Raw genomic sequence first — 19,640 nt, 5'->3', positions numbered from 1 at the left:
TGTCACTTTCTCTGCAGACGATGAAGCTCACCAAACGTCTTCTACCATAAATCCCCCACCCAGTAAACTTATCCACAAAAAGGCGATGTGAGGGCAGGCAAGGGCAGCTTTGATATTAATGGAGGAATCGCCCATCCAGACAGTGGAAAGGATTGCTATGCTTAGCACGTACCTCAGGGGTCAGTCAAGTCTTCTTCAGGGTCATAGTGTTTGCCCTTTTGAAAGGATTTGAGGTATTTGAGACGTGTATCGGCTCATATTTTATAGGGGTTGAACCAAACAAAGATTTTGAAGTCATCAGGTATAGAAAGAAAAACCATGAGGATGTGGGACCAGTCTTCGAGAAGGAATACTAATTCGAGGATTCCTAATGGCAGATATATTTAACCCTTTTCTTTAGTCTCCGGGAGAAGAAAAAGGCAACAGTGATGAGAAAGGTTTGGAAGTTGATATAGAAGATACTTTAATAAACGGAACCTGTCTCAGTCAGCTTTGCCTGATGATTTTCTTCTAAGTACTCTGGAAGAAGTGGTGAAGAAAATACAACTAGTCAGAATTTCTGGTTAATTACTAAGGACAAGGGACGTGTCAGAGGGCTGGAGAACGTAGACCTAGTCATCAAAAGGAGGCTAAAAGTTAATCTTGGAAACTCTGGACCCATTACCCTAAATTCAATACAGGGAAAACTAGTAGGGCACACTGAAATGAAAATGTGGTGAACAGCAACACGGGTTTATGAGACAGATCATGGTAGGCAAATGTTATGTTCTTCACTAATTTACAAATTGGGTGTGTCAGGGAAACGGACACTAAGCAGTAGATCTAGATTTTTATAAAGCTTTTGATAAGGTCACCCAAGAGAGTTGAAAAATTGACAGATTATCAATTTTAATTAAATCCTAGCATAACAAGGAACCTGGCAATGGGAAGAGAGACACTGAACATGAGTTTACACAAACACAAACAGCCATTCGGGGTATGGTCTAGTCCAGAGGTTCTCAAACTGTGGTCTCTGGACCACCAGTGGCCCGTGAGCCCCATTCAGGTAGTCCACAGGTAGTTCCCTCGAAGGTGCGCACCTGGGTGGCCACACACGAGAGAATGAAGGGCCACCTACCTAATTAGTGGAGCTATGCAGGCGTGCCTACACTAATTAGGTGCCTGGACCCTGGAGAAGATGCACATGGCCTTGGAGGGAATAGGGGGTAGGAGGGAGGGGGCAGTGGGGTGAGAAGAGGGGGTTGGAGTATTTGGGATGTGCAGGGCTGCGGTGGCCAGAGAAAAAGAGGCGACTTTCCTCAGCTCCAGGGTTGCGGCTGCCGGGGAAAGATGGCCCTCTACCCCGGCCCCAGCTCAGGAGCTGCTGCAGCAGGAAGGAGAGGGAGACGCCCCGCTCCTTCCCAGCCCCAGCTCGGGGGCCGCCATGGCAGGGGGAGAGGGCACATCCATCGCATTAGAAAGGTAAGACTACAGATATTAAAATATGAGTTGTGTGCTTTTATCTGTAGATCAAAAAACGTTCCAAAGTGCTTTACAATAGTTAGCTGATGGTACAAACAACATTTGGAAAGATCATTAAGTGGTCTGCCAAGACCCTCAGCAATTTTCAAGTGGTCCGTGGGAAAAAAAAAAAAAAAAAAAGCTTGAGAACCACTGCTCTAGTCAGTCGAGTAAGAGTCCGATAGTCAAGACTCCTGGGTTCAATTTAGAGTCTGCTACAGAATCTCTCTCTGAGACCTTGCTAAGTCATTTAACCTCTTTCCCAGTTGACTCATCTGGAAATTGTGTATAATACCTCCCCCTCCTGGGAGCGTTCCAAGCCTTTAAATAATGTTTGTAAAAATACACCGAGATCCTTGAATGAGAGATTTTTGAATGATAAGTCCAAATAATTACAATTATTGATTGGGTGGGAATGGCTGGCTTAGCTAAGCATCAGGCTGATAATCCACAGACTCCCCGGAACCATGGTTTTGATTTGACCAGACTAACAGGGCTGCATTTCTTTTCGGAGGTAAACTGCAAAAATAGCTGAGTTGTTTTGAGGTTTCTTTATTGAACGGCTGGATAAACATTTAAAAAGTCAGCCGTCCCGTTTGTTCAGTGTGGACATTAACGATCCTATGGCCATCTTCATAACATGAGGGGCTTTACCCTCATGTCCTTGGTCAAAAAATTTCCCTTTACTGTGCTGCCTTGTGCTATACATTGGTTGATGCTTCCCTGTAACACAGAGACAGCTCAAAGATAGGGCCCAATCCTGCGGCCACCTACTACTGGGCGTAGCGTTTACTACCCAGAGAGGTACCATGGAGGTCAATGGCCAGCGCTCACATTTGTATCACTACGTCTGGTAACAGAGGGTCTGTAGGATTTGGGAAATAGTCTTTGGGCATGACAGGCACCCTACACTTGGAAAATAGAATCCTGTTAAGTATAGGGAGAGGGATCACTTGTGAAATCAGATAGCGGCTTGCTTTATACATGCCCTTAGTAAAACCACATCTAGGGTTCTCTTTCCCATTCTAGATGCCTCACTAGAGAAGGGGTCTGAATAATTCAGAGTTCAAGTCACACACAGACAGTTAAGATATGTCCTGATTAATATTTAACGAGTCCTTTGCTCTAAGTAGCTTGGCCATTTGCTTTTACACACCTCGTGAGCAAACTGCTTGAGAAACACGGATGACCCCCAGCAGAAAGAGCTCTGGTGGGTTGTTCTGTGCCACACCTTAACTGGCTAAGAAAGGAGAAGGAAATAAAAGACGAGATGCTGTTTCTCACGGACAGTGACACTGTTCAAACATCCCGGCAGCACTTAGACCAGAGGTAGGCAACCTGCGGCATGCAAGCGGATTTTCAGTGGTCCGGGGGGGCTCTGCATTTTAGTTTAATTTTAAATGAAGCTTCTTAAACATTTTAAAACCCTTATTTACTTTACATACAACAATAGCTTTGTGATACATTATAGACTTATAGAAAGAGACCTTCTAAAAACGTTAAAATGTATTCCCGGCACGCGAAGCTTTAAATTAGAGTGAATAAATGAAGACTTGGCACACCCCTTCTAAAAGGTTGCCGACCCTTGATTTAGACTATATCTTCACTGCAGTCAGGGGGTATGATTCAGCTCGTGTAGACATGCCTGCACTAGTTTTCACATAGGCAGCTCAGGCTCTGGAGGAGGGAAGCCACGGCGGTGGGGACTAGCTGTCTGAGTCACGCCGGGGGTTCTGGGCAGGCTTGGACAGAGGTTGAGAGAGAGTCACACTACTGAACGCACCACTTGGAGGTGTTCGGGTAGCGTGGTGCAAACGTGGTTTAAGAACCTATATACAATAGGCCAGAGGTGTCTCGGGGCTCTCTCTCTTCTCATGCTGGACTGAACCCTTTACCAAGTGATCCCAGCCAAACACTGGACCAGCACCACTCTCGTACCATCTCAGCACCTCCGAGTAAAGGCTAAGCTTGTGTGAGGAGGTGTTTAGTCTCTGGCAGACCTGTTTTACAGCATGGAGAGCGGCAGCTTCCCTTGGGATCAAAATCCTTCTACTCCTTTGCATGCCCTCTTCCCCCCGCCAACACCCCACTTTTATTTTTCAGGCTCACTCTGATTTTTAAAAGTCAATAGATAAAAGGAAAAAAAAAAAAAAAAAAGACGGCCAGACTTGCTTAACTGAGCTTTCAGAGATGCCTTTCATTTGTCACATGCTCGGTTATTTTAATTCGGGGAAGGGCAGACAGAGAGACCCTGGGGGAACAAAGTGAAGTTCAGTGTGAGAAAGCCGGGCTGCCGTTTTGCTCAAGCAGCTGCAGGCCCAAGGAAGGGTTGAAATTGCCCCTTGTATCTAATAAAAGCACTTTCTGAAGGAGCCTCTCCCCATAGTGAAGCAAAGCACCAGACGTGCTAGCGGCCTCTCCTTGATTCTCCAACCTCAGCACCTTACAGAGGGTAGAGGTGGGATACTGCAATCTCTACTGGCTCTTCCAGGCCGCCTTCTTAGCATTCTCACAGAATTCCAGTTTCTTTCTTTTCAGTCCTTTCAACCCTCCTCCCAGCCAGAAATCTCCGCAATGCTGAAGAGCAGGTCTTCAAGTCTCTACTGTTTGCAAGGTATTTTTAGGCACTTTTTTTTAATTGTAAAACTTTGTGTGTGCGCCATTTCTATAAACTACACATCAGTTGTAATTACTAGTCCTGGCTGCCTCCGAATGGGCCAGATGACCATTTCAGACCCTAAATTAGAAGGAGATGCCAGCATATTCAACCACATCAAGTATTCCGAGTCTTAAAATATATTTAAATGAGATGCAAGAAGGATGCTACCCTTCAGCTGAAACCAGGAAAAAATAAACTACAGAAGCTTTCCAAAGGGGAAAAAGGGATTTAGAAGTACTCCCGAACACTGCAAACTGTGGCAGATAAGCAGCTGGGCTTGGCTCCTCATTTCCTAAACAATTCCTGGCTCCTTCTGTGGCAGACTTTAGGAGCAAAAGGCCATGGGATCCCTCCAATGAAGGCACCTATTCATTCACAATTGGATCTGAAATTCTGTTGCATTTGATCATAACGCCGTTTTGCTTGGGTCCCTTAATTTCCAAGACACGTACGTTACTGCAATTCCCAAACAAAAACTTTGTGAAGTTCGAAAGTATGTTTCAGGGGAGTCTGGCTAATATTTCCTTTACCCCCCCTGCAAAAAATTATACTTTCTTGTTGAAAATTCTGCACATTTAAAGGAAGCAAGCAAGCACACACCCACCCTTCATCCAGTTTGGTGAGAAAGCTTTGCCACAAAATAAAACAATTACCCCAGTCCGTGTCTTGATCTATTGAGCCACTGTAGATGAAATTCATTTGAGGAACTAGGGAGGGAGTCTGAGCCCTTAGAGAATGAAGGGAACAGCAGGAGTGGGAAAACAGCAGCTTTTAATATTGAAGGTAATTTGTCTTCACTAATAATTGGCCTCGAAGTAAAAACTTGCTGTGCTGATGAAATACTCCACAGGTGGCAACACTGAGCGCTCAGACCTTGCACTTGGCTTTTGCTGTCAGCTGCTAAGAGGGAGCTGGGAACCAGTCAAGAACTCTGCCCTCAGTAAGTGACCAGGCTGAATGGAAATTCTTTCTGCTCACTTCTAGCAGCGGTCAGCTAAAGATCCCACATCAGTTTTTGTAAGGAATATAGCCAGCATCCCATCGCCCTGCAAGAGGATGTGAGAGATGCGCTGCAAGGCTGTCTAGAATCCAGAAGCACTCCGGGTTACCTTTCATACCGAAGAGCGCTCTCTTAAAACCAAGTGCAGCGACCTCGGTCTCGAATGCTACTTGCAATCTCTTTGGTTAATGCGAGGCGATACTTAAGTCTCCCTAAGATTTCCCATCTCTCGGATATTAACTTTCCTTACATTAAGTGGCCACCTATGAAAAGCATTTCCAGCCACACACCAGACCCACCCAGCTGTTTCAGCTGCACGGCAGCTGACTTGCTAAAATGGTTGGAAGGGAAACTGCTCCACCCGGATTCGTAAGCGGAGGCCAACAGCTAAAGCGCTGGGAGCCCTGGTGAGCTCGCTGGCCCAATATCAAATGGCCACCTGTTATAATGGCTGGAAAAAAACTAGCAGTCCTGAAGGTGGTTATTTCATTAAATGCTTTCAGTGTGGTACTTGGTCTGTGTTGTTAGTGTGCCAAACAACTGCATATAATTATAAAGATGGAAATGAGACACAAGAATATAGTGTGAAAATTGGAACATTTTCTTGGTTGTATTGTGCAGTCTTGTAAAGGGACATTGCCAATTGGAGAAAAAAAAAAATCAGACACCTCACTTGGAAAAACCAAACACTTAACTCATCATTCTCCTCTATTCGACACTGGTGAGGCCTCATCTGGAGTACTGTGTCCAGTTTTGGGCCCCACACTACAAGAAGGATGTGGAAAAATTGGAAAGAGTCCAGTTGTGGGCAACAAAAACAAAAACAATTAGGGGGCTGGAGCACATGATTTACGAGGAGAGGCTGAGGGAACTGGGCTTGTTTAGTCTGCGGAAGAGAAGAGTAAGGAGGGGGATTTGATAGCTGCTTTCAACTACCTGAAGGGAGGTTCCAAAGAGGATGGATCTAGACTGTTCTCAGTGGTAGCAGATGACAGAACGAGGAGTAATGGTCTCAAGTTGCAGTGGGGGAGGTTTAGGTTGGATATTAGGAAAAACTTTTTCACAAAGAGGATGGTGAAGCACTGGAATGCGTTACCCAGGGAGGTGGTGGAATCTCCTTCCTTAGAGGTTTTTAAGGTCAGGCTTGACAAAGCCCTGGCTGGGATGGTTTAGTTGGGGATTAGTCCTGCTTTGAGCAGGGGGTTGGACTAGATGACCTCCTGAGGTCCCTTCCAACCCTGATATTCTGTGATTCTAACTCAATATTGTTGCACCTGGCATTTGAGAAACTGACAAAACGTGTTTAGTTTGCGCCATGTATCTGACAACACTTTGTACACAAGCAGGTTTACTGTCAGGGGAGTCTCTGGCCCTCACATTTAATTTGTGCAAGGCTCGCACATAGCAGCGGGGGAGAGGAACACATTTTAGAACTAGGGCAATCTTATTATAGACCCACAAAAAACCTCCTTTTTGAAACTGACTTGATTGTGCCCCTTACATGCCTTTCTGCAGGTGAGTTTACGGGGTAAACATGGAGGGTTCTGCTGTCTCCTCCTTTTGTGTTTGTTCGTAGTGAAATAACTACACGGCTCAGAGAAGACATGTCTTCGTTCTCTGGCTCCGCGGGGGGAGGAGGCATTTTCAGGCAGATTCATTCTACAACTGGCAGGTAGAAAAACCCCTCTTTAAAACAGTCAGGGCTGCAGAAGCCTCAGAAAGGGGCTGCATTTGTATTGTCAGAAAGTCACGTCCAGATCATTTTATAGAACATGCATCCAGGCCACCCTGTCTTGGTACTATGAATCCCAGTTTGTCCTAAAATGGCTCGACCCTTCACCACGTAACACCCTTGTTTGTGGAGTGACTACCCCAGACTGGTTCTTACTGACCGGGCTTACCCACTGAGTGTGACAAAAAAGAAAGAAAATATCCTTAGTAGGTACTGGGCTGCCCAGCTCAAATTCCTGGGTCATAAGTAAATCATTAAAATGGGTGGCTCCTCGTCTCTATTTCCCAAAATAACCCGAGTGGATAGTAACTCCCTGAAGGCTGCATCAGGTTCCTGCAGCTCCTCTTGGCTTCTGCTCTCGCTAGCTCTGTGGTTGGGAGCGTGAGGCAGCCTTTAGTTTCCTTTTGAAATGAAGGTGACTGGAATCTTAAATTAAAAGTTCTGAACATGCTGATTGTGCAATAAACCTCCCATACCTGGTCCTATAGCAAACAGTAGTAAAGCTGAGCTTGCCCTGCAGGCAGTGGGTGTGGAAGGTTTGTAAGGGAGGGACTAAAAGAAGGTGTGTCTGTTTTGATGTGTACAGGAGACGGGGTGTTACAGACAGGGGCATGCATTAATGCTGCTAAGGTTCTCTGACAGCCTCTCATTATACACGTCATTCTTCTACTGGTACAACTCCCATAATACACAAGTGCAGGGCTAGCATCTGTAATATTTTTTTTTTTTAATTCTGATGGATATAAAGTACTTTCATTTTAAAACCAAGTCATTTTGCAGTGCTTTAGCGAATCAGACCTTTCGTTATTTTTGTTTGTTAGTGAAATGGTTGGGTTACAACCATCTAAACCACAGATCACCGCACGTGCGTCCACCTATCCAGCAAACCCCGCCCCGGACACATCACAAAATCGGTTACCTACAGCCAGGCTCTAGGTACCCCAGAATTTGCTCCAAAGTAGTAGTCCGGGATACACACTTAAATCCACCTTCACTAAACAAGGACACGCCACCAGAGTAGATTGTGTCATAGAACAGGTCACCCAAATACCCAGAAGAATCTGCTTCAGCACAGGGGGGAAAAACCCCACCCACCGTACACCTCTAGTTGTCCCTGCCACCCCACCCTAGAACCCATATGGGTACCATCAAACAGTTACAACCTATACTTGATGGGGTCCACAGCCTGAAATAAATCTTTCACGAACCCACTCTTCTGGCCTTCAAACAACCCTCTCCCCCTGCCCCAAAATCTCACCCAGCTCCTCATCACCAGGACACAGCAATTCAAAGCGGCACCAGACCCTGCCAGAACAACAGATGTGAAACCTGCAGACATATCTCCCCTGCTACGATGATCCATATCCCTCACCCCCAACACAACTTTCACGATCCAGGGGTCCTACACGAGCCTAACATGACTAAGGCTAAGATTTGGTCATGCATATTTTTAGTAAACGTCACGGACAGGTCACGGGCAATAAAGAAAAATTCACGGAAGCCTGTGACCTGTCCGTGACGTTTACTAAAAATACGTGACACAAAATGGCAAACTGTGGGGTCTCCATACCGTCTGCGGGGGGGGACCAGTTCGGAGCTGCGGGATCCCCGCACCTTGCATGGCTCGGAGCAGTGGGATCCCGTGCCCCCCATGGCTCTAAGCTCCTGGGGGCCCTGCTGCCTGCAGCGGCCAGGAGTTGTGGGGTCCCCCGGCTGCCCACAGAAGGGCAGCGGAGGGACCCTGCAGGCAGCTCCCAAGCACTGGGGGCTCAAGTCATGGAGGTCTCTGGAAGTCACAGATTCCATGACATTCGCCTCCTCCCTGACAAAAATCGTAGCCTTAATTATGGCATATGGAGCACCGTGTCCAGCACATCAAATGCCCCCCCACCACCACCACCTGGGTGAAACCAGACAGTTGAATGAATGTCACAGACAAAAAACACCCCGTCACCCATGGGCAAACTTTTCACAAAGCGATCACTCCATAGCTGACCTCTCACAGAATCATAGGACTGGAAGGGACCTCGAGAGGTCGTCTAGTCCAGTCCCCTGCACTCATGGCAGGACTGAGTATTATCTCTGTCATCATCCTGAAAGGAAACCTGTTCAAAACCTTCACAAGACCAGCCTGGGAACTTAAACTCATTACTCTGATGGACACTAAAAACTATGGACTTAACAGAGACACTAGGTTGATGGCTTATTAGAATAATTTGTCACACACCTTACTGCAGAGGTCCCCAAACTGTGAGGTACACCCCCCTTAAGGGGACAGAGAGGAACATTCAGGGGGGCCCGGGCCACCCCCCAGGGAGGTGGGCAGGGAGTGCCACCCAGCCCCACCCCGTCCCCAACCTCGGCACCCAACTCTGACCTGGCTGCAGCTCTGTTTCCAGCCCTGCCCTGGCTCCCAGCCCCAGCCTTGCCCCCAGCCTCAGCCTCCTTACTCCTGTCCGCATCCCATCCCCTCAGCACAGGACCCACATCCCTGCTCCTGGAGCAGGGGGGCACATCCCTGAAAAGTTTGGGGACCACTGTCTCATGATAACCTTTAATCACCCACTTCATTTAAAGTGGTCTCTTATAGCACGTGTGAACCCATTGTGCTTAACAATCTGTCCCATCTTGTATGTAGCTGGGACAAAACTCTGGTTGCCTTCTCCAGACCTGAGAAAGAGCTCTGCAAAGCTCAAAGGCTTGTCCCTTCTACCAACTGAATTTGGCCCAATAAGAAATATGACCTCACCCACCTTGTCCATCTAAAACCAACTAATTCTCCCCACCCACATATTGAAGTGGACGAATCAACATGGGCCCGATCCTTCAAGTTATTCCACAATACGCAGAACCCTAAACAGAACAGTTTACAGGATCAGCACTTCATACAATTAACCCAATTCATGGTCGAGGTGCACTTAATCCTGCCTCGGCAAGAGAGGAGGGACTAGATAAGAGAGGTCTAACCTGTGCAAATGTAACTGCTTGCACGGAAATGCATGCCCCGTTGTACATCTAATGGACGGCAAATAAAGAAGTGTAACTGCCCACGAGAGCACCAAATTACCCAATGTGCATGTACAGGATAACGGCACAAGCAAATCAGGCAGCCAAATTAACGCAAATCTGCCCTCGGAAGCATTTAGTTAACGAGAAGTTGAATTTTTACAGGCAAGGCTGGAATTGGCGTAGGGGGCAGGTGGAGAGATTGGCACCTACCCCAAGCTGCCATCTTGTTCTCCAGAATCTGAGCTTTAGTTTTCTTTTTAAAGTCTCTAGCCTGGTTACAAAGAAAACCTTCACAATGTGAATCGAGTGTAACCAAGAGAGCAACTTCTGCCCGAGTCTGCAGAGAGCCTGAAACAATAGCTTGGAAAGGCACAAGCTGCCCTTATTGGCCTCAGGGAGGCGATAACCCACATGCCCAATGCTGAGGCTTTAACCATTTCACTCCTGGTGGAGCACATAAGAAAAAGACAGGCAGGAGAGAAAATCTGCACAATCTACTCATTTTGCTGTCTCAAGTTAGTGGAACTTATTTTGTGAGTGGGAGAGTTCCTCTGCCTTTTTGTCCCCAATTCAAGCCTTCTTTCCCACAGAGTATATTTTAATTTTTAAATGGTTCTCTCTTTCTCCAGGACTGTCTTTCTGCCATCATTCAGCAGTGGGCACTAAACGATATATATTGCCATTGCTAAAGCACCTGGGTGCCTTACATCATTTATAGAGAGCAACAAGACGCACCCGAATGCTAAGAGACAACTAAATTTCCTACAATTAATCAGCCTAGACTGATTTGCCTGATACTGTCTTGAAGCATGCAGAGCAGCTGGCTCTGATGGACTGAGCAGGTAACATTACAGTAGCGTGAGCACCTCAGTCCTTTACGTATTAATCCTCACAGCACCCCCCTCAGGTAGGGAACTACTCTAACCTCCATTGTACAGATGGGAAACCGAAGCAAAGCAAGGCTAAGTGACTTTCCCAAGATCACATTGGAAGTCTATGGTGGAGCAGGGAACTGAACCCTGGTCTCCAGCTTGCAACCTAACCACTGGGCCACCCTTCCCCTAAAATGCCCATCCCTTCCCCTTCACTGCTGAAGACTCCAGGCCTGGGGAGTTGATTCTGACAGCAGTGCCTGGCCTTTCCTGGCACTGATTTCAGCACTAGCTTGAATGGAATTGTGCAGGGTGTGTTTCAGGTTGCGCAGGAGAAAAAAGCAGCCCTCAGATGCTCCACAGACATCAGGTATCTTTGCAAGGCAGCTTTCCCCCCGCCCTTCTTGCTGTTACATGCCATTGGATGCACTCCAGTGCATACAAAGGCCGAAAATGAGCCCTTGTTCCTGAGAAGTATCTCCAAGCCAGGGATTCAAGCCATGCCTGGGATCTCTGAGGGCCAAGTCATCTCTGAATCAGGCCTGTCGACCATCATCTGCAACACACTGTTCCACGCTAAGTAACTTGGGTCAGAATAATGTCCTCGAGGGGCCCTTCCCTCCCTCTGTTCCTCAGAACTCCTTTGTATTAAAGCATCATAGATAAAATAAATAAATGTATTGAGAAAGCTCAGCCCAGGCCGGGGAGCTTTTAGCATTATTTAAAGAGGGGAGATGACTAGTGTCACAGGCAGGACAAAGCCAGACAGCTCTTGCTCTCTCTCCATTTGCACACCTCGTTAGAGAGCGTTCAGGGCGTAATGGGGGCCCAGGTCCTCAAAGGTATTTAAGCTCCTAATGCCCACTGATTTCAATGGAAGTTAGGACGCTAAATACGTTTGAGGGCCATCTAGTCCAGCCCCTTGCGCTGAGGCAGGACCAAATAAATCTAGACCTTCCCGGATAGGAAAGTGTACAACCTGGTCTCAAAAACCTCCAGTAGTGGGATTCCACAACCTCCCTTGGAAGTCTATTCCAGAGACTAACTATCCTTATATTGTAGTTAGAAAGTTTTTCCTGTTATCTAACCTAGATCTCCCTAGCTGCGTATTAAGCCCATTAATTCTTGTCCTACCTTCAGTGGACATGGAGAACCACCATCCTCTTTATAACAGCCCTTAACATGCTTGAAGACTGCTCACCAGGGCGGAATAGAGCAGGATAATTACCTCCTGTGTCTTGCATACAACACTCCTGTTATTACACCCCAGAAAGATATTAGCCTTTTTCACAGCAACATCACATTCTTGGCTCAGATTCAATTTGTGATTCAGTCTAACACCCAGATCCTTTTCAGCGGTAGCACCACCCAGCCAGTTAGTTTCCATTTTGTAATTGTGCATTTGATTTTTCTTTCCTCAGTGAAGTACTTTGCACTTATCTTTATTGAATTTCATCTTCTTGATTTCAGACCAATTCTCCAGTTTGTCAAGGACGTTTGGAATTCTAATCCTGTCGTCCAAAATGCTAGCAATCCCTCCCCGCTTGATATCAGCCACAGATTTCATAAGCATACTCTCCACTCTGCTATCTAAGTCATTAATGAAAATACTGAAAAACAGCAGACCCAGGACTGACCCTGTGGGACCCCACTAGACACATCCTCCCAGTTTGACAGCAAGCCATTGGTAACTACTCTTTGAGTATGGTCTTTCAACCAGTTTTGCACCCACCTTATAGTAATTTCATCTAGACCACATTTCCCTAGTTTTCTTATGAGAATGTCATGTAGGACTGCGCCCAAAGCCTTACTAAAAATCAAGATACATCACATCTACCACTTCTCCTCCCTCTCCCCATCCACTAGGCCAATAGGAAATTAGGTTGGTTTGCCATGGTTTGTTCTTGACAAATCCATGTTGGATGTTACTTATAACCCTATTATCCTCTAAGAGTTGTGCCCACTTACATCAGGGCAGATCTGGCCCTGTATTTTGAAGTCAGTTCTGATAAGGGTGAATTACTAATAAACTGCTGCTGAAAATTAGGTGATTTTATCACCATAGTCCACTTCCACGACTCACAGACGCTGTCGTGTATTGGAACAGATCTGAACCTGAATCCATCCTGCATCATCAGACATTACTCAGGGCACAAAAGGCCCTGTCTATCCTGGGCCAATCCTTGCACGTCCTCTATGTTGTTACGTCCCGCAAGTGTTCCCTCTCTAGGTATGTCTACAATAAAAAAAAAACCCACAGCACCGAGTCTCAGAGCCTGGGTCAGTTAACTTGGGCACCGGCTGCAGGGCTAAAAATTACAGTGTCACATTCAAGCTTGGGCTAGACCCTCTCCCCTCACAGAGTCTCAGAGGCCGGACGTCTACACCGCAACTTTGAGCCCCGCAGTCCGAGCCCAAGTCAGCTGACCTGGGCCAGTGGCAGCTGTGCCACGGCCCTTTTATTGCCGTGTAGACGGCCTCTCTGAGCACCGCTCGACAGAGGAATTCTTTCAGCGGCCTCTTTTACATGTTCCTCCTCCAGCTGCTTAATGGCAGGCCTGCCACAGCAGACACTCCTTCTTCAACTCTTAACGCACGTCCCCAATATTTCCACCTCCTTTTCTGCTGGATACATTTGGAGCTCACGGGTTGCCGAACTTGCCGACCGAAAGTCAGCATTTGTTATAAATCCATTCCATTTAATAGCCAGCCTTTCCCTGAGGCCGTTGCTTTTGAAGGCATTTGTCGCCGTCGGTGTCTTTCCACATCCACGTGTTAAGGTGGAAATCACTCTTGGCTTACAGCTTCAAAACCTGGTCTTTAAACTGGAGAGTGTAGAAGAGACGAACCTGCTTAGACTCACCCAGGGCTGTCCCCAGCAGGGACCAAGTTACAGCCGAATTTGGGCCAAACAGATATTTGCCGTGCTAGTTTCTCCCCCTCCACATCCCACCCCATTTTAGCAGGCTTCTCACTCAGGCTAACAACAATGTATTTATTTCCGGGACCACTGTGATACCTTTTGACACTGAAATAGAGTCTCCACCATAGGAGGCCCTCAGACCCACGGTCCACCACAAGTCACTTGTGAAGTCAGCTTTCTAGACAGGGGATAGCATCTGGAGGTACCGGCCAGCCTCCTAAAGGCTTTGTTTCACAAGGATGCTGAACAAGAGCCACATCTACCAGTAGCTTGCTGGCATCCTATACACAGAACAACTAGAATTAGCCAGCTCTTTATGTAGCTCTACAATAAAGCCGAGAGGTTTCCATTAGTCGCGAGGTTTGGTCTGTGGGGTTTGGGATGAAGTTAAATTTAGTAGCGAGGTTTCTGCTCCTGGGGAAGATCTGGTGCGTGGAGAGAGCAGCCCGGTACGGGAAGTGAAGCACATAGTGACAGTACACAAGTAACAAAGTGTACGGTTGTCGCGAGGATGCATCGTGGAACCTCCCAAGACCGACACAGTCGCATGGATTCAAATTATTTGTGTCTCCTAAACGCACACAGCGGCAGCCCTGCTAGATTTATGGACAGTAAAAGCGTAACCCTGGCAGAATGATGTCATTCTATCATCTCGCGAGATTAGCCAGGCTACCTGGTGCTGCTTTTGTGATGCCACCCAGCCACGCTTTGCCTCCTGCATGCCTGGACACAGGCACACAGAACCGTTCAGGGCCCTTGGCTAATGGGATCTTAGTGAGTTCTAGTAGGTTTAAATTAGTTTTAAGTTATACACCAGTCTACCAGTAAATAACCCTACCAGGTTATTGTTGTGTTTCCCTGTGGGGTGCTGAGAATAAAGTTTTAGGACCACAGGAATTGCCAGATTGGATCAGACTCAAGATCCATTTAGTCCAGCTAATTCAGAGGAAGGTTCAAGAACCCGGCAGTAGGCAGATGTGGTGCAATCTGCCCCCCTCCCCCCACCACACACACACACACACTAGGTCTCACCCTGATCTGCAACAGGGATTGGCTTATGTCCTGATGCATTAGGTTTAATATGCCTTCCACAAAATTTGTTTCAATTAATTATGATGATAACACTGGATCTTCCTATTATTCAGATGAAGGTCTAATTCCATTTTGTTAAACTTCTGGCCTCATTGACTTCCTGTGGCAATGAGTTCCAGAATCTAATTGTTCTTGTCAGGTATTATATAGCACTTTTCATCAGAAGGGCTCAACGCACTTGACAAAAGGAGGGTCATGATCATTGTTCCCATTTCACAGATGGGGAAACTGAGGCATAACAAAGGGACGTAACTTGCCCAAGGTCACCCAGCAGGCCAGCGATGAGCCAGGAAGAGACACATCTTTCCAATCCAGTGCTCTAGCCATTAGGCCATATATTAGATCTAGCACATTGCAGAGTCATGTAAGACTGGAAGCAGTCAACAGGCCCTTCATATCTATGATGGTTTGAGGACAAAGTTGTCATCTCCACATTACATCACCGTTGATATCACAAGTATCCAGAGGCTTAACAGACTACAGAGTAACCGGCAAGTGAGTCCATGCAAATCATCATAAACCAGACCTCATGGGAGGAAATAGCCAGGAGAGAAGCGTTGCTAGCTTAGCTTGAAATAAAGGGACAGAAACCCACCCGCAATCTGGGACAACAGGGAAAAACACTGGCCTTTAGAAACCGGGCCCCAAGCTAAAGGGTGAGAGGTGGGTCCAACACAGATGAGAACTAACAGGTGTCAGTGATTTGGGGGGTGGGGCTGTGCGGGGGCATAAGTGTCAGAAAAATAATTTGACCGCACCCAACTTTGAAGGGAGGGAAATTAGAACAATGGGGGGGGGGAATGACAGAAAAGAGCCAGACCAATCAGCCAGGAGACCCCGCACCAATTTCAAGGCAATCTGAGGATTTTAGAGCCCCAAGGAGAGTTGTGCTTTAAAGGCAAAGCTGCTCTAAAAATCTTAACTCCTGTATGGTAGAACTGCCCGTGCGCTGGGGTGAAGAAAGCCCTGCAATCAGGCAGCTGCTCGGGGGCATTTGGATACAGCCAGAGGGTGGCTGTTCCGTCTCAGAGCTGCGCTGGGAATTCCCCAGGGAAAGTTCTGTGCTATCCAGGGGCTCAGGCCAGGCCAGAGGCTCCCAATGGTCCCCACTGGCCTGGGAACCGGTGAATCTAGTAACTGGAGCCTGTGGGTGGACTGAGACGAGGTGAAGAAAGTCCCCGGAGCAAATGGGGGCAGGTGCCCAAGCCCGGGCAGGCCCCACCCGCCCTCCGGGGTCCTTGTCTCTCCAGCCGCTTGGGTGCTCAGCACTTACCCATGTTGACAAAGCTCATGACCGTGTCCGCCCGGCTGATGGCTCTTCCCAAAGGAGGCGCCTGGATGCTCAAGCTGGTCAGGACGGGCCGGGAGACCCCCCGGCCCCAGCCCACCTGATCTTCCTCTTCCTCCTCCTCCTCCTCCCTGGCCATGGCGTGGTAAAGGTCCAGCATGAAGAGGGGAGCGGAGGAGGGCAGCTTGCCCCCGGCGGAGGCCTTGGGTCGGGGTCTGCCCGGCAGCCCTAGGATGGACAGGATCTCCCGCTGCATCTCCCGCTTCTCCCGGCCGCTTAGCCGGCGCTGCAGGAAGCTGGAGGCATGGAGGTGGCTCCGGAGGAAGCTGCTGTTACCCAGGTCACACAAGAGCCCCAGGAGCCAGAGCAGAGCCCCGCAGAGCAGCCGCATCGCCTCTGCCGGCCGGGGCCGTGCGCTCCGCTCCCGGGGGCGCACGGGCTGCGCCGCGCCGCGCCGGCCTCACCAGCTGCCCATTGGCCGGCGCGCGTGGGAACGGGCGGCCGGGGCTTGGAATGGGTCGTGGCCAGACAAGCGCCAGGTGCGGGGCCTTGCGGGAGCCTCCTCTCCGAAGGCGGAAGCTGGAAAACGGAGCCAAGCCGCAGCAGCGCCTGGCTCAGGCTCTCCCCGCCGGGCCCGGGACGCGGAGCTGCCGCGGAGTCATTCAGCCCGCCCGGGGGAGCCCCAGCCAGCGAGGCGTCGACAGCAGGCGGGCACCCCTCTGCCCTGGGGCTTTACGCGGGGAGCTGTTGCTGGGTGTGCGCTTTAACCATCGCCAGCACCCGGAGCACGTGTTTGTACAGCAAAACCCTCGCCCTCGGCCCGCCCCCGGGCTAAAGGGGCCCCCGGCCGGGCGGCTGAGCGCAAGCGGAGGCAGCTCAGGGCGCAGCTCTCCAAACACCTGGGGAGGAGCGCGCCTGGCGCGCTGGAAATACCGAGCGAGGTGGCGCCCCGCAGCGCTCCCTCCCAGCCCAGCACCCCCGGGCTCCGCTCGGCCTCTGCCCTCCTCCTGCCTCCCAGGGGTTGGCCCTTGCGCTGGCCGCGCAGCTGTGGGGGGTTTTCATCCCCCTCCCCCCGAGAAGGGGCGCACAGAGAGGGGGGCTGCCGGGAGGCCAGCGGTTCTGCGGGCGCAGCGCTGGGCCCCGCCGAGCGAGCAGCGAGGGGCTGGCCCCGGCCCCAATCGTTCGTCCACGGCAATCGGGGTTTCCAGCGAAAAGCTGACGCTCAGGGGCCAGTGCTCGGTGCTTTCCCTGCGGCACAGGGCCCTGCCTCCCACCAAGGCAGCCGTGTCGGGACGGGGACGACAAAAGCCCATTTTGACCCCAGAACGTCTCTGCTCTGCCACCCCCTCCAGCCCCGCTCTGCTGCCGGCATGGCAGTAAGCCCCACCCCGCGAGGGGGGGCTTTCCTGGGCCGCTCGGTCCGGGGTGAAGGTGGGCTGGGTGGGCTGGTATCCACTGCCCTCTCCTGGCTCGGCTCTTAACTAGGACACTTCGCCCTCGTGCCTGGAACTGGGGGTAGAGTCCCAGGTGATGCTGAGCGGAGACGTGTGTATTATAGCGATGTGCTACTGAAAGGGAGAGGCTGGGTGGGTCTGGACAATCTGCACAGCAGACAGGTAGGCAGGCAAACGTTTCTCCACCACCAGTTTCTTACAAAAATGCAGATTTCGAGCATGCATTCATGCCCTCTCCCCCCCTTTTCAAATCGAACCTGCTGTTCGGACGGTTTCCAAACGAAACATTTCAATTTTTTATTCAAAAGTGGCTTGTTTAAAATTTTACTTTTTATTTAAAACTTAAAAACCTCAGAACCAAAATGAAACACTTCAGTGGAGGTGGAAATGAAGCTCGGCTCCTCCTGAACCAACTTAACAACAACTGGTGTGCTGAGTTTTGGGTTGACCCAAAACAAAACTTATTTATTAGTGCAAGCCACCAAACGGAGGGGGGGAAATGGGGTTTGCTCAGGTCGATGTAGAATGTCATTCCCAAAGGCGAGAAAATGTGTAAATGAGACTACACCCTATAGGCAATACTGTACTTTTCAATTCTACCAGTGGGTTGGCCTAGGAGGAGTTCCTGGGAACCACTGGATTTCCATCCATGTATGTGTTTGGTCTACAATGCCCACGCAGGACAATCTGAAATGATGGGGTGCAAGAACAGTGTTCAACAAGTGAAAACTGGATATATTCAAGATCAGAATCCATGGTGTCTTAGAAAAGATAAGCACATTTTGAAATGAACTGCAGGCCCATTTTACAGCCTGGTTCTGCTGCAGTGACCTTTGCTTAAAGAAAGAGCTTTTAAAAATGTGTCACTAAACCGGGACAGGTGCTAGTGACAAGTACTGCTCAATGCAACCACAATCAGTAGTCAAGGGACAACATTTAAGACCCTACCAATTTCAAATCACCCCATGTTTAAAAAATATTGCTTTGCTTGGAGTAGCGCTGACTCTCAGGAATGCAGAACTGTTTATGCTGTTGCACGGTGGTTAGGTACCTGAAGTGACCGAGACAGACACAAAATGCAGTTCTGAAAACAGGAAACTTGCAAAGCCATACCCGGTTCAGCTTGTATTGCATCAAGCCCATTGGCAACACTTCAACAACAACATGGAGGAAGCTAGGCTTTGAAGGGACAATGCTAGCACATTATCTGTGACGCCTGTGTATCATAGACACTTCAAAATGAACTCGTTACATAGATTAGAGGGTTAAGAGGAACTTGACCAGAAGAATTCTGCTCAGCAGCTGCAGACTTGTGTAGTCTAACGTACATTTTTACACACACTGACATCTGAAAAGCAGGTCCCCAAGGGTTGAATTTAGGGAATTATCAAGTTTTGTGACATCGATAGCCAAATGTATTAATATTTAACAGGGCCCATAAGTGTGCTAGGTGCCTCTCCGTTAACCCTGAGCCACAATCCTGCCTCGGGGGCTTGCAATATAAATGATGGACCTGAGATTATACTTCAGATGAGAATGTCACTTTCATTAGGAAGCACGTAGGTTACAGATACCACAGCGGATGTAGCAAACAACTTTGATGCAGATACGCTGCGTGTACAGTGAGCTCGGGGGGGGCGGGGGGAGGATTTTGGAGTTCTCAGATATTCTCTTGAAAGAATTCACTTTAATTTTTTCCTTCAACACATTTTCCCCCTAATATGATAAACCTTTCATGCAATCTTCCTGAGGCACAACACAGCACAGATTTACATTCAGGTAGACAGTCAATACATTCAAGTACAAATAAAACAGCCGTAGCTGTGGGAAGGAGAGTTGCAGTAAACAGAATGGCTCACGGAGTAGAATGCGTAGTCATCAGAGACAGGCCCTTCCAGGAAGGTTCAGGAATCAAGAGTTCCTTGTTCCTGTTTAGCTTAACCCGCTTTGAAAACAGGTTCAAACAAACAGGAACAAGTCACTTTTATTCCAGATTCAATGCCCGCACCTGGAATTAGTCAAAAATAGCTACTGCACTTTAAATTTACACCCTAGCTTAATCTAAAACCACTTTCATGCAGAGACAAGCCCTTGAAATGAGATTTGACTCA

General features: G+C 48.6%; 1 protein-coding gene across 1 annotated transcript in view; it reads right to left on the bottom strand.

The window, feature by feature from the left end:
• Positions 1-16,505, bottom strand: part of LOC141974708 (bone morphogenetic protein 8A-like) — a 42,633-nt gene extending 26,128 nt beyond the window's left edge. Inside the window, exon 1 of the mRNA XM_074934660.1 lies at positions 16,061-16,505. Coding sequence (XP_074790761.1) covers positions 16,061-16,466 — 406 coding nt within the window. The 5' untranslated portion in view covers positions 16,467-16,505. The remainder of the gene's footprint in view (positions 1-16,060) is intronic.
• Positions 16,506-19,640: the final 3,135 nt, after the last annotated feature.

This window comes from Natator depressus, chromosome 19, assembly GCF_965152275.1.
Source record: "Natator depressus isolate rNatDep1 chromosome 19, rNatDep2.hap1, whole genome shotgun sequence".
NCBI classification, from domain to species: Eukaryota; Metazoa; Chordata; order Testudines; family Cheloniidae; genus Natator; species Natator depressus.
Note: the sequence above shows the minus strand (reverse complement) of the source record. Positions and strands in the feature narration are given on the sequence as shown.